The sequence below is a fragment of the Haliotis rufescens genome, unplaced genomic scaffold (genome assembly GCF_023055435.1).
Source record: "Haliotis rufescens isolate VD_foot unplaced genomic scaffold, xgHalRufe1.0.p SCAF_61, whole genome shotgun sequence".
In the NCBI taxonomy this organism is placed as follows: Eukaryota; Metazoa; Mollusca; class Gastropoda; order Lepetellida; family Haliotidae; genus Haliotis; species Haliotis rufescens.
The window spans coordinates 2490821-2506362 of NW_025964346.1; the positions used below are offsets into that span (position 1 = coordinate 2490821).

Sequence of the window (15542 nt, forward strand, 5' to 3'; positions counted from 1 at the left end):
TCAATTTGAGCCATCAGTACGTATTAATTGTCTATGAAAGAGTAAAGTTTCCCTATAAAATGAGTATGATCGGAAAATGTCGGCAGACGCCTGGAGATAATTGCCGTGAAATGTCTACCTAAGCAGCAAACAATGGAAATACCTCTGTAATTCGGCTTGGCTGACCTTGGCTGACCTTGGCTGACCTTGTATTTAGAGACTGGTCTTATGTTCCCATCAGTACTCATTACTTATATTGTCTAAACCACAGGCTTTGGTGTACTCATTACTTATATTGTCTAAACCACAGGCTTTGATGTACTCATTACTTATATTGTCTAAACCACAGGCTTTGGTGTACTCATTACTTATATTGTCTAAACCACAGGCTTTGATGTACTCATTACTTATATTGTCTAAACCACAGGCTTTGATGTACTCATTACTTATATTGTCTAAACCACAGGCTTTGATGTACTCATTACTTATATCGTCTAAACCACAGGCTTTGATGTACTCATTACTTGTATTGTCTAAACCACAAGCTTTGATGTACTCGTTACTTATATTGTCTAAACCACAGGCTTTGATGTACTCATTACTTATATTGTCTAAGCCAGTGGCTTTGATGTACTCGTTACTTGTATTGTCTAAACCACAAGCTTTGATGTAGTCATTACTTATATTGTCTAAACCACAGGCTTTGATGTACTCATTACTTATATTGTCTACACCACAAGCTTTGCATACCAATATTCCCACAGGTGACTGAATCCTAGCATACCAATATGCCCACAGGTGACTGAATCCTACCATACCAATATTCCCACAGGTGACTGAATCCTACCATACCCATAGGCCCACAGGTGACTGAATCCTACCATACCCATAGGCCCACAGGTGACTGAATCCTAGCATACCAATATTCCCACAGGTGACTGAATCCTAGCATACCAATATTCCCACAGGTGACTGAATCCTACCATACCCATAGGCCCACAGGTGACTGAATCCTAGCATACCAATATGCCCACAGGTGACTGAATCCTACCATACCAATATTCCCACAGGTGACTGAATCCTACCATACCAATATTCCCACAGGTGACTGAATCCTAGCATACCCATAGGCCCACAGGTGACTGAATCCTAGCATACCAATATTCCCACAGGTGACTGAATCCTAGCATACCAATATTCCCACAGGTGACTGAATCCTAGCATACCAATATTCCCACAGGTGACTGAATCCTACCATACCAATATTCCCACAGTTGACTGAATCCTAGCATACCAATATTCCCACAGGTGACTGAATCCTACCATACCCATAGGCCCACAGGTGACTGAATCCTAGCATACCAATATTCCCACAGGTGACTGAATCCTACCATACCCATAGGCCCACAGGTGACTGAATCCTAGCATACCCATAGGCCCACAGGTGACTGAATCCTAGCATACCCATAGGCCCACAGGTGACTGAATCCTACCATACCCATAGGCCCACAGGTGACTGAATCCTACCATACCCATAGGCCCACAGGTGACTGAATCCTAGCATACCAATAGGCCCACAGGTGACTGAATCCTAGCATACCAATAGGCCCACAGGTGACTGAATCCTAGCATACCAATATTCCCACAGGTGACTGAATCCTAGCATACCAATATTCCCACAGGTGACTGAATCCTAGGATACTAATATTCCCACAGGTGACTGAATCCTAGCATACCAATATTCCCACAGGTGACTGAATCCTAGCATACCAATATTCCCACAGGTGACTGAATCCTAGCACACCAATATTCCCACAGGTGACTGAATCCTAGCACACCAATATTCCCACAGGTGACTGAATCCTAGGATACTAATATGCCCACAGGTGTTAGTGTCAGTGAGACAAATAAGATCACAGTTGGATATTAAAGTCAAAGTCAGGGTTAAACAAGTTGTTCATAATCCTCAAACATTCAGAGAACGGACAGATAGTTGATTTGTTTCCGGACGATTAGCGGTATGCTCCGCGCCTTCCGATGCCGTTTCCATGGAAGAAGTTGTGGTTGTCGAGGTCGCCGACGTCATCGTGGGCCTCTGAAGCTTTTCCAGTTTGTGACGACTTCTCAGGGTGTCGCTCTTTGAATCCGGAACCCACCTTGCGTCTGGCGTTGATGTACAGTCTATCTAGGCGTACAGATCTCCTGCACGATTTGACGCACGACGCACTGGATATAGCCGTTTCCGTTTCCGTCTTTTACCTCCTTCGGGTTCATTTACCAAGAAGTGAGTTCATTTTACTTCCGCGAAGGCTGCTCGTCTGACAACACCCCTGTCTTTGAAAATGGAAAAGTTTGCAACTTTCGGTCGAGGTGCTCTAGCCTGAGGTCCTCTAGCCTGAGGTCCTCTAGCCTGAGGTCCTCCGATTCTACGTACCCTGTCAAATTCCATGCTGTAGTCAAGTTTCAGTTCATACTTCAGAAACTCACACACGCCGAAGATCCAGGTTTGATTCTCCACATCGCTACAATGAGTGAAGCCAATTTCCGGCGTCCCCCGCCGTGATATTGCTGGAATATTGCTAAATGCGGCGTAGAACCATATTCACTCACTCGCTCCGAAACTAACAGTTTCTTGCTGGTGTCACCTTGAATTTCACAAAATACAAGATTATGTGTCATTGATCCTGACTGAACATCAGTAACTTTCTGACGTAGTGCAAACAATATAAATATTATGTCATTACTTGCTGTGCTTTCCTCTGATACAATTTTCGACTGACATGTCTTGGTCTTACTTCTTTATATTTCCTTTGGATATTCATTCATTTGATTTGGCGCTTGGGTGCACATTGCAAGGCTAAAGACTTCTCGCAAACACGGCCGTACCTTACGGCAGTCAAGCTCTCGGCTCTCAAGTCAGAAGCAATAACTAGTGGAGCTTTGGACTTCCATGGTGTTGTACAGGGGGAAGATCCGCAAGACACAAAGCTGTGTAGAGGAAGGATGGCGAGAGGGAGACGGTGAGAAGGTGATGCGGACTTCAGTAGGACAACACTTGGAGATTTAACTTGCGACTAGCAATCTATGATGCCATCATGTGACGTCATCAGTTGTCATCCTGCCACCATTCCCCTGGCCCAGGGAATGCAGATACTGTCGTGAGCATCAGATGAAGTGAGGTGAAATGGGGTTTAAGATTATTGCACTTATATAGCGACGTGTGTTTGTGTGTGTGTGTGTGTGTGCGTGCGTGCGTGCGTGCGTGCGTCCGTCCGTTCGTCCGTCCGTCTGCTTGTACTAGTCCGGACTGATGCCGATTTATAGTGCTAGCCCACTGAGACACCATGCCGCAGTTTAACATGAATACCCCACTCGGACACAGTATTTTGACTCCGAGCCGACCAGTCCTTGTTTAGCCCCTTAATGCCGAGCGCCAGACAGGGCGACAACAAAGCATCAGATGACCCATGAGTTGCGTGATCATCTTCTTTACAACATTGCACTCCGTCCTTTAACACCCATGTATATCTGTGGGCAATACGGCTGAGTCAGGGTCAAACACATCCATGTTCTCTGGTGTCAGTGCGCTGCTTTCAGTGTCGCGTAGTTAGAATCAGCTGAGGAAACGTCTAGGGGTACAGACACAGCCCTGGGAGATCCGGAAGACTGTCTGTCTGCATCCATGAACTGACGTATCCACGGGGAAATGGATGCCAACATATTTAAAGTAATGTCGGAAATGCTAGAAAACTGCTTTTTGCCTGTTAAAAATGGATATATTTTTTCACAGACTGTTGTTATTGAAATATCGAGCAACTACCGATCGACTCACCTGTGGTTTGAAGTATTTCAGTCACAAGGAGTCCTATCGACAAGTTTACAGGAGACAAATGTCACAAGGAGTCCTATCGACAAGTTTACAGGAGACAAATTCGAGAGAAAACAGGAAGTTTACTTTTGATGGAAGTCCAATGATGGCAGTCTGAAACGGACCATAGAAATATGCACACGTGACTCCGTTTTAATGATGGTTGGAACTTCAGCTGTTGCCCATTTTAAACAACGTCAGTGTCATTGTCATGGATAACGCCAGTTAATACAACGTCCGGGAATCAGAGACTGTCGCCCCAACCATGAATAGTGTGAAGGCGACATACAGGAATATAGGACATTGTCGACTTCAGACCACATAAAACGAAAGTTCAACTCATGGAGAAACTTCGGCTTAATAAGAACAGGACATATGTGCTGGCGGCACAATAAGGTTACGTTGCGTTACGTACGCCAGTCCGACATTGTGAACTCAACCCATCTTGGCTAAGTGTAAAGAGTTCTAGGCAAGACATAACACAACATTCAAAAGTAGATTCATGTACGTCATCAGCGTAGGTAAATGCTACCTCAAGAAATCATCTATGGAACAACAAATACTTCTGGATTCCCAAACCGCTACCTTCCAACACTCATCCTGTTTCATAGCTCTTAACTATTCCATCATGTTTCCAAGCAATATAATGAAATATATATCCTAAATTGCTACCCCATCAACGCACATGTCAATTAAGCACAATAACAGCAATATTTTGAGACCGCCCCCAACTCGGTGACATTTGCACCTGTGAGAATGCACGGGAGGGTGTGAGGTCATCACCTCGGGACAGGTGTTAGGTAATTACCTCAAGTTATAGGTCATTTCATACATGCATTACAACACACAAATATTTTCTAAGTTGACCATCATTTTACCTGTAAAAGTACACTTTAAGCGTAATCACAGTGTCAGTTAGGACAGGCTAGATTAGGTCAATTTGCGTATTTTTGATATATGCTCTTTTTATAGTCCTATAACTCGTATTTATGAAATGAAACCACAAAAGCAGCTTTCTAGCATTTCCGTCAGTACTCTAGTTTAAATGCATACGGAAGGAGAAACATGTATGGCGAGTACTGAAGCATCATGTAAGGCACGCCCGAACACAAGCACCTGTCCACGTCAGTGAGTGGGTTTGTTACGTCGTCTTCATCATGACAATGAGCATCATCGGAGATATCACCTCAGTAGGTCTTTCTGTCTAAGGTAGGACAGCCAAGGAGACACATTCGTCACACTCTCCATGTGCAGTGAATGTTTCTAGAATTCAGCTTATGTTCAGGTTGGAGCTGTACAAAGTCAATATGTTTTCGAAGTATGAGACCCATGTCCTTTGGCTCAAACTAGACTTCTTTTTAAAAAAGAACAGGAGATCAAGTAATTATTCAAATTTTTTATTTTTCCATTTTTTTAAACATCTCAACATGATACAAAACATGAGTCTCCGATGGACAAAGTGTGAGACATATGTACACCCATACCTGACACTTCAGCGGCCATCACTGCAGCAGCAGCAGCAGCAGCGCCGTGTCAGGCCTCTATGTGATGATGACAATGATACAGAGTGAACACTCCGCTTCAGTGATCAATGACAGACCATGCACTGTACAATACTGGCAGCGCTGTACAGCAGGATTACCATATAGTCAGCATGACACACACCATGTACACAGCATCCTTGTGCGTCCACACCTCTCCATAGAGATGCATCTTCGTGTGAAACCGTGTGTGCACCATACCCCTACACCCCCCTGTGTACATACCATACCCCTGAATGCCCCTAATCTGTGTACATACCATACCCCTACACCCCCTATCTGTGTACACACCATACCCCTACTGTCCGTGAAAACACCGTACCCCTACACCCCGTCTGTGTACACACCATACCCCTACAACCCCCTATCTGTGTACACACCATACCCCTACAACCCCCTATCTGTGTACACACCATACCCCTACACCCCCCTATCTGTGTACACACCATACCCCTACAACCCGCTATCTGTGTACACACCATACCCCTACAACCCCCTATCTGTGTACACACCATACCCCTACACATCCCTATCTGTGTACACACCATACCCCTACACCCCCTTATCTGTGTACACACCATACCCCTACACATCCCTATCTGTGTACACACCATACCCCTACACCCCCTTATCTGTGTACACACCATACCCCTACACATCCCTATCTGTGTACACACCATACCCCTACACATCCCTATCTGTGTACACACCATACCCCTACACATCCCTATCTGTGTACACACCATACCCCTACACATCCCTATCTGTGTACACACCATACCCCTACACCCCCCTGTGTGTACACACCAAACCCCTACACCCCCCTGTCTGTGTACAACCCATTTAGACCCACTATATAACGTGAGACGCATCCTGAAGTCAGATGCATCAACAGTAATTGTACATCAAGACAAATTGTACAAGACACGTCCTACAATGTGAGAGGCATCCTTCATTACAAGACACCCAACAGTGCAAGACACACCATACAGTGTGAGACACACTGTACAGTCCGTGTATATACACAGTTATACCCTACACAGCCCCTGTACAATCAGACCACAGCCACACCCTAAAGCTTAATGTGAGAATGAGATGTTGCCTAAAGATGGAAACACCAGCTCATCACTGACACATTACTAATTAAACTGAAGGGGAAAGATTCGCTGATGATTTTACTCCAGCAAACCAATGACAAAATCATAATACAAACCCCTGCATAAACTTTCCTCCAACAATATGTACTATTTCGTAGGGATTATGTTCACAGGAAATGATCAAGTGAAAAGGGCCACATCTGTGCTGTTCAGAACACATTGCCTTCATGGACATCGGAATAATAAAAACCTTCCACATCATCAGCGTGAATGTCTACTGATCATGAACTTATTTCAACTCTCTGCTGTATAGAAAAGGTCACCTGTACTGCAGGTAATGGCTACAAGGGCTGGGGGTGGTAACACGGACTTCGACATCTTCATTCTCACACTAAAGCAGATACTATAATTTGATTTTACTCTGATAATTACAATGGAATGCCCTATAATGTTTACTTACAATGATACAGATTGAGCAGAGCAGTAGGCACGGACGAGAATCTGTGTGGGGGGGGCAGCAGTCTGGAGTGTATTATCTTACAGATGTGAGAAGAGGGTTACCGCTGCACATCGGCAGCTACAGAACGTGTTCAGCTGGTGCACAACAGCAGCTACAGAACGTGTTCAGCTGGTGCACATGGACAGCTACAGAACGTGTTCAGCTGGTGCACATGGACAGCTATAGAACGTGTTCAGCTGGTGCACATCGGCAGCTTCAGAACGTGTTCAGCTAGGACTGCCTTGTGAGACACAAGTTTGAGATGATGACTGCATGGGGATGTGAGAAGTTGGTTCTTGGTGTGTGCATGAATTGTCATAGAACATGTTTAGTTGAGAAATGAAAGCATTGAGACGCAAAGTTGATGATGATTGCATGTGGCTATGAGATGTAGTAGCACTATTGTGTTTCGGAAGTGACTCCCAGGATGTGTAAATGCAGAGCGTTATGTGAACTCAAGAGGGCAAGAGACAGAGAAGATTAAAAAACAAATTTTCCTACATCCTAACCTATGTGTCCATCCACATTTCTCGCAGTATGCCATGTGTCATCGTTGAAGCTTGTCATTTGAAGGTTGAAAATTTCAAAGTAATACGCTTCCATTAGGGGCGAACTGGGATTCAAGCCAACAAGCATAGGATCCTGGTAGACCAAAGGGAAGCAACTATCCACAGCAAATTTTCTCAGACAACAGGGACAACCATGACCCTGGTCACTCTATACAAGAGCAATACACCAAACTGAGTACTGGACATTACACCTTGCCTCAGACTAAAAAATGAAACATTTTGAGGGATAGCAAACCGTCAACTTAAAACATTTCAATTTTTAATTATTTTTAACTATATTCTTACTCTGGCTTACACACTCCGATACATGGACCCAACTGCACAGATTCATTTTAAAAGACATTTCTGAAGTGACAATTCTTAAATTATAATCACAAGCAGATTTTGATGAGGTTTTCAGAGAAAACAATTAAGTACAAGATGAATGAAGATACAGCTATTGGTCACCATGTACCTGCAACTGTATGACCACATATTTACACCCCTACCCTCCATATAGGTTGACGAATGCACAGATGTAACGCCAAGCCACTTCTCAGAGGCTTACACAGTAACACTGCATGGGTAACCATGGTAACAGTGGACTAATACATAAACAGAGGAAACGGTACCACAATGGCGGCGGCGGCATCACACAGCACAAACTACAGATATCAAAATCAAATTAACACATTTACTATATAATTAGTACAAGAAGGCTTGTTTGGTGGGGGGCCCCTACAGCTGGTAACAGATCCATCACTAGCTAAAGCCACTTCAGTCGATCAGCGCCTAGCAACGAACATACTTTGGTATCTTGGCATGACTTCAGAACCCAAAAGCTCGAGTTTACAATTCAGAAGTTACCACATCTAATCAAAATAAGAAATGTTAGTGAAGATAATAACATGAACTACAAAGCAATCAGGCTGTCATTATTCTCAAACATGATTCTTATATGTACATTTCTACAGTCACCTGTTATGTCACATAAGAATTAAAAGATTACTTGAAGTTTTAAAACTATCTAAAATCAGATGATATAAAGTACATCTCTCTGCATCTGTTTCCAATGAAAATAAACATCAAATTAGAATTTACAATTAGTTGTAATATTTACAATTTACAAATCACTCATGATTGACTGAAAATAACATGATACGAGAAATAACCGTTTTAAACAATTCCTACTTGCTAGGAAACAAACTTGCCATGAGAACAATGGAATACATAATTGTAACAGTAAAGAAAGATTTCAAATACAAAATCTTGTTAACTTCCAAATTACAGCACTGATGTTTGCAGGGCTACAGCTTAATCTGGAACTCCAGATGAGAACAGAAGCTGTTATCAATGCATCTTCACATCTATGAACACAAATAACTGGACATAACTTAGAACATATTCTGTAACATCAGCTTCAGGTATCCACTCGTATTGTCAATGGTAGCTGCAGAAGATGCCTCAATGGAGTGAGTGAGTGAGTGAGCTGGGTTTCATACCGCTTTGACTAGTATTTCAGTAATATCTGTCAGCTTAATGTGTGAGGACCACCCCGGGGAGCATCCCAGAGGAAAACCACGAAGGAAGACCCTGAAGGAACACCCCAGAGGAACCCCCCTGATGAAGACCCCAGAGAAACAGTCCCAAGGAACACCTCTGAGGAACAGCCCCGAAGACCCTGGAGGAAACCCCTAGAGGAACACCCCAGAGGAAGACCTCAGGGGAACTCCCAAGAGTAACAGGTCATAGGTAACTCTTGTGAAACCGCCATGAGCACTGGTACGGTGCTGACAATTCACGAATCAAAATCAGGGGGAATCTGGTATTCCAAACCCCCTATGTTCCATTGACTGTGGCATCTTCATTAATGGAGGTTGATGCAGTACACAGTGCCAGGCAGGGGTTATCTGCCACCCGGGGCGCTGGGGTATCCTAGTGGCTAAAGCGTTCGGTCGTCATGCCGAAGACCCGGGTTTCGATTCCAGACATGGGTACAATGTGTGAAGCCCATTTCTGGTGTCCCCCGCCCTGATGTTGCTGGAATATTACTAAAAGCGGCGTAAAACCAAACCCACCCAACACTCGGAGATCTAAACGAAAACCTAGAAAACCCACGCGGAGCTCTCACCCAGTAACAAAAAATTTCATCTGTTTTACATCCATCAAAATAATGTCATTTGTCTGAAATATGTTCAAGAATCAGTTGTAAATTCTGTAGCAGAAAGTGGGGGGATGAGAACAGCATGATTGTTTGACAAGCCGGTACTGAAAACAACGAGCACTAAGGTGGAACATGTGTGGAGGCAACTCTAAATGCAACAGAACAGGTGATGAGAATCAGAACATAGTAGGTTTCTGTGATGCTTGAATAAATGAGGATCTCTGGTGAAGATGAAGATGATGATGAAAGCTGCTCATGAAGCAAGTGAGGACGTCCAGAGATAGGCAACTCATGCAGAAGCCCACAGTTAGGCAGTGTACAGTTGCCTATCTCACACCATCCTCTCACACGCTCACTCTCACACACGCTCCTCGCACACATAGCCAGGCTTTAAGCACTTGTCAATGTAACACTGTCTGGGGCTCCATTGTGAAAACTGAATGGAAAGAAAGGAAGCCCAGTGTTGGAGCTAGCTAACCTCTGTTGACGTACATCGGGGCGGTCAGACTGCTACTTCCTGGGACTCAACTAACAATGTCAACAGCACTTTGAAGGATTCAATGGTGGGAATGGATGCTGTTCTATAGGAAGGGAATCATCAGCCCCTTGGACAGTCTGTCCTGGGACGCCGCAGAAGTCAGTCTGTCCTGGGATGCCACAGCCACAGCCACAGCCGTCAGCCACTCGCGGACGTCACCTGGGACGTCACAGCCGTCAGTCACTCCCGGACATCACCTGGCACCAGGGAAGACAATGGCTTCAGCTTTTCGCTCACATCCACCAAGGTCAAGGTCAATTGTGATCCCAACCTGCACACTCGACATTGTCAGGGTAAAGCTGCCGTGCGCCAAGTGGAAGCAAACAAGTGATCATCACGTGACACGTCCCGGTCCCCTGGACACCACACAAGCCTGTTGAGCACCTGGTGTCCTCCTCGGCCAGTCCCCGCAGGCTTCTTCTTGTCCCACTCCCCAGTAAGCAGTCAGTGAGTCATCGGTCCGTGGTGGCGCCATCCTTCTCCCTCTCCTTCCCACTGCTGCCATAATGGCACTGTAAAGATGGTAGCTAATCACATGGTTCTCCCTTCCAGTCTACTTCCTCAAGTCGAGTACAAACACCTGCAACACAAATAATGGGACCTATTTAGTGACCTATCTTTGTGCCAAGTTTGGTGAAGAAATATTGTACAAGATCTGCTCTGAAAAACAAGCACTACCCCCAAGTTGTTGTCATGGAAACTTGAAAAATAAATGTAGAAAAAAAAGCAAACTATTAAAAAGCACCAGTTCACCTCTAGGCCTATCAATGTACCAAGTTTACTTAAGTACGGTTTTCAAGAGATGCTACTTAAACAAGCACAACCATCATTTTCAGTCAAAGTTGACTCAACAGAAACTTGAAAAGTATTTTGTTTTTTAAACTCCAAGCTATCAAAAGGCACCAGTTAGCCACTAGACCTATCTAGGTACCAAATTTCTTGAAGAAAAATTCTAAGATCTGCTTTGGAAATGAAATCTTGACAGACGGTGTCCATTTTAATAACCCCGCAAATGCTTTGCTGTGATAAAGACGTTCACAGATGCAAAAACACTTTTTTAGAGAAATAATGAGTATGGCTAAACAAGGTCAAAACATAAAATATTGATGGAACATACATGTTAAACCCCACTATTATCCACACATGTACCACATTTCATAACATTTTGTACAAAAATCTGCAGTATAACTGCAATCATATTGTTCGACTTAGCACAAGCACTAGAAGGGAGATAACTATACCAACTGCATTTATAAGGCTTGCTATTCAGTAGAGTGTGTGTCAGTGTCAGCTATGGCACAGTGGAAGAAAGTATTTACGTTCACACTTCTAAGTGTTTGTGGGGTTCAACATTTACGGTCAGATTTGATATTTTTTACTCAGTGGGTGACATTGATGGATACTCGGGAAGAAGAACATCATGATGCAACCGGTGTATCGTCCACGATTGACACAACACGGGGCGGTCGGGTAGCCTAGTGGTTAAAGCGTTTGCGTGTCGCGCCAAAGACCCTGGTTCGAATCCCGACATGGGTACAATGCGTGAAGCCTTTTTCTGGTGTCCACTAGCACTACAGCACACCGGTGTCTCGTCCAACCCACCTGACTGACAATACACAGTCTAGCACTACAGCACACCAGTGTATCGCCCACTACCATGACTGACAATACACAGTCTAGCACTACAGCACACCGGTGTCTCGTCCCACCACCCTGACTGACAATACACAGTCTAGCACTACAGCACACCGGTGTCTCCTCCCACCACCCTGACTGACAATACACAGTCTAGCACTACAGCACACCGGTGTATCGCCAACCACCATGACTGACAATACAAAGTCTAGCACTACAGCACACCGGTGTCTCCTCCCACCAACATGACTGACAATAAACAGTCTAGCACTACAGCACACTGGTGTATCGCCCACCACCATGACTGACAATACACAGTCTAGCACTACAGCACACCGGTGTCTCCTCCCACCATCCTGACTGACAATACACAGTCTAGCACTACTGCACACCGGTGTCTCGTCCCATCACCCTGACTGACAATACACAGTCTAGCACTACAGCACACCGGTGTATCGCCCACCACCCTGACTGACAATACACAGTCTAGCACTACAGCACACCGGTGTCTCGTCCCACCACCCTGACTGACAATACACAGTCTAGCACTACAGCACACCGGTGTATCGCCCACCACCCTGACTGACAATACACAGTCTAACACTACAGCACACCGGTGTCTCGTCCCACCACCCTGACTGACAATACACAGTCTAGCACTACAGCACACCGGTGTATCGCCCACCACCCTGACTGACAATACACAGTCTAACACTACAGCACACCGGTGTATCGCCCACCACCCTGACTGACAATACACAGTCTAGCACTACAGCACACCGGTGTATCGCCCACCACCCTGACTAACAATACACAGTCTAACACTACAGCACACCGGTGTATCGCCCACCACCCTGACTGACAATACACAGTCTAGCACTACAGCACACCGGTGTATCGCCCACCACCCTGACTAACAATACACAGTCTAACACTACAGCACACCGGTGTATCGCCCACCACCCTGACTGACAATACACAGTCTAGCACTACAGCACACCGGTGTATCGCCCACCACCCTGACTGACAATACACAGTCTAACACTACAGCACACCGGTGTCTCGTCCCACCACCCTGACTGACAATACACAGTCTAGCACTACAGCACACCGGTGTATCGCCCACCACCCTGACTGACAATACACAGTCTAGCACTACAGCACACCGGTGTATCGCCCACCACCCTGACTAACAATACACAGTCTAACACTACAGCACACCGGTGTCTCGTCCCACCACCCTGACTGACAATAAACAGTCTAGCACTACAGCACACCGGTGTATCGCCCACCACCCTGACTGACAATACACAGTCTAGCACTACAGCACACCGGTGTATCGCCCACCATCCTGACTGACCATACACATTCTAGCACTACAGCACACCGGTGTCTCCTCCAACCACCATGACTGACAATACACAGTCTAGCACTACAGCACACCGGTGTCTCGTCCCACCACCCTGACTGACAATACACAGTCTAGCACTACAGCACACCGGTGTATCGCCCACCACCCTGACTGACAATACACAGTCTAGCACTACAGCACACCGGTGTATCGCCCACCACCCTGACTGACAATACACAGTCTAACACTACTGCACACCGGTGTATCGCCCACTACCCTGACTGACAATACAGTCTAGCACTACATCACACCAAGTTATTCTGCACAAAGCTGACATCTAAGACACCTTGTTCAAACATTTTGCACAAAAATAATATATTTCTACCATCAAGGTGTACAAGAATTAAAGACAGTCTACTTACTGAGCCATCTGATGCACTAGCACCAACTTTGTCTCCTCGGTGATTCCAGCAAACCTCAAATATTCCCCCTGTTCCTCGATAACTATTTACTAGCGTGCCGTTCTGTAATAAAATAGTTGAGCATTAGAGTTGAAACACAGGTTCATGGTTCATCTATATGATCTCATTACAACACCATCAGCTACATCCATGTTGGTATCAGCACTGGTACTCTGTACGGCTACCAAGTTGTCATCATTGGTGTCACTTCAAGTTATTGAACACTGTACAGATAGGACTAAAAGATGCAAAGGATTGTCTTCCATCACATAGGCCTGTCCACTAGCCTCCACATCCAGGAATATTACAGTGAGCCCACTCGTACACAAATAGTTGATCACTTGATAACAGAACACATAACTCTCTGTTGCAATATAGTGAGTGAGTGAGTGAGTGAGTGAGTGCGTTGGGATTAACGCCGCTTTAAACAGTATTCCAGTTATATCGCGGCGTGTCAGCTTAATGTCGGAGGAAAGCCCAAAGTGATGCAGGTCTCAGATGTTTACCAGTTCAGTGACGCACGGGTATGGTGCTGACAAACCTAGAAACATAATCGCGGTGAACCGGGATTACAACCCACAATCATAGGTTTCTCTGCAACTCTGCACAGCGAATCGCTGCGCCTTAGACGACTGGGCCACCCTTCCCCCCTGTGGCAATATAGACAGAGACTGGCGAAGTACCTGGGCATCGCAGGCTTTGCTCCAGGCCACACTCAGCAATATTCCAGCTATATGACGGCGGTCTGTAAATAATTGAGTTTGACCAGACAGTCCAGTGATTGTCATCATGAGCCTCGATCTACACAATTGGGATATAACGACATGCAACTAAGCAAGTCACTGAGCCTGACCACGGATCCATTTAGCCTGATGTTCTGCCCGACTGCCAGAGAGGGGAGTACCTACCTGCACATTCCATATGTGAACACACTTGTCGAAGGATCCGCTGGCCAGGTACCTGCCGTCTGGACTGAAGGCTACGCTGTAGACAGGCTCCTGGTGCTGAGTCAGGGTGTGGAGACATGTGCCTCGATCCACCTCCCATAACCGCACCGTCGAGTCAAACGAAGCACTGGAACAGACACACAGAGGACAGTCAGCATGGGCATCCACAAGGTACCAACTTTGATTGGGCTACATTGGACTTCACCTTTTCATTTTTACTGTGTGGGAAATCCCAGTTGCCAAGGGTGGCGACTCAATCACAAGTTTCTTTCCGAAATTTTCAAATGACCTAAATAGCAAAAGACATCACTTCAGCCCTTGGTTAATACATGTAACAGGTTTGAATGAAAAGTATTTGACAGTTTTCCAATTGTGCTACGAAAACGAAATCCACCACCTCCATAGTGACAAACATTGCAAACTGAAAAAAGGCAAACTATTGATACTCCAGAGAGACTGGGAAGACAACTGAAGAGGCATCTACAAAACACTAACTACAACTGCCCCCTCAGCTACATCCATGTACATCAGCACTGGCACTCTGTACGGCTACCAAGTTGTCAGCACTGGGCAAAACGTCTTACAGACTTAACCTGTCAGGATTATCTCCCCTTGACCAGTCTCACTGTTCATAAGTGTTTGTCTCAGTCTGGTCTTTAGTGGCCATGTCAAATATTCTCGCAATCATTAAGGAGGAATACTAAATATGTTTTCCCCAATGGTGATTATTTGAATCTGTCTTAATGAAAACAGATTAAAATAACCACGAAGGTATCAAGTGAAAACATGATCATTCACAACGGAATCCATCCATTCTACTGGTGCTGTCAACTTGACCAGTATTGGCAATGGCTCGCCAAGGTTAACGAAGCTCTTGGGTGGTTGGTTCACTCACCTGGCTAAGATTAACGGAG

At 45.2% G+C, this 15542-nt stretch overlaps 1 protein-coding gene across 1 annotated transcript in view; it reads right to left on the reverse strand.

The window, feature by feature from the left end:
* Nucleotides 1-5228: 5228 nt before the first annotated feature.
* The window catches only part of LOC124124173 (F-box-like/WD repeat-containing protein TBL1XR1), a 66275-nt gene continuing 55961 nt past the window's right edge, over nucleotides 5229-15542 (reverse strand). The window contains exons 13-15 of the mRNA XM_048386877.1: nucleotides 14590-14755; nucleotides 13643-13744; nucleotides 5229-10814 (exon numbers count right to left, since the gene is read on the reverse strand). Of these exons, the coding sequence (XP_048242834.1) occupies nucleotides 10788-10814; nucleotides 13643-13744; nucleotides 14590-14755 (295 nt within the window). The 3' untranslated portion in view covers nucleotides 5229-10787. The remainder of the gene's footprint in view (nucleotides 10815-13642; nucleotides 13745-14589; nucleotides 14756-15542) is intronic.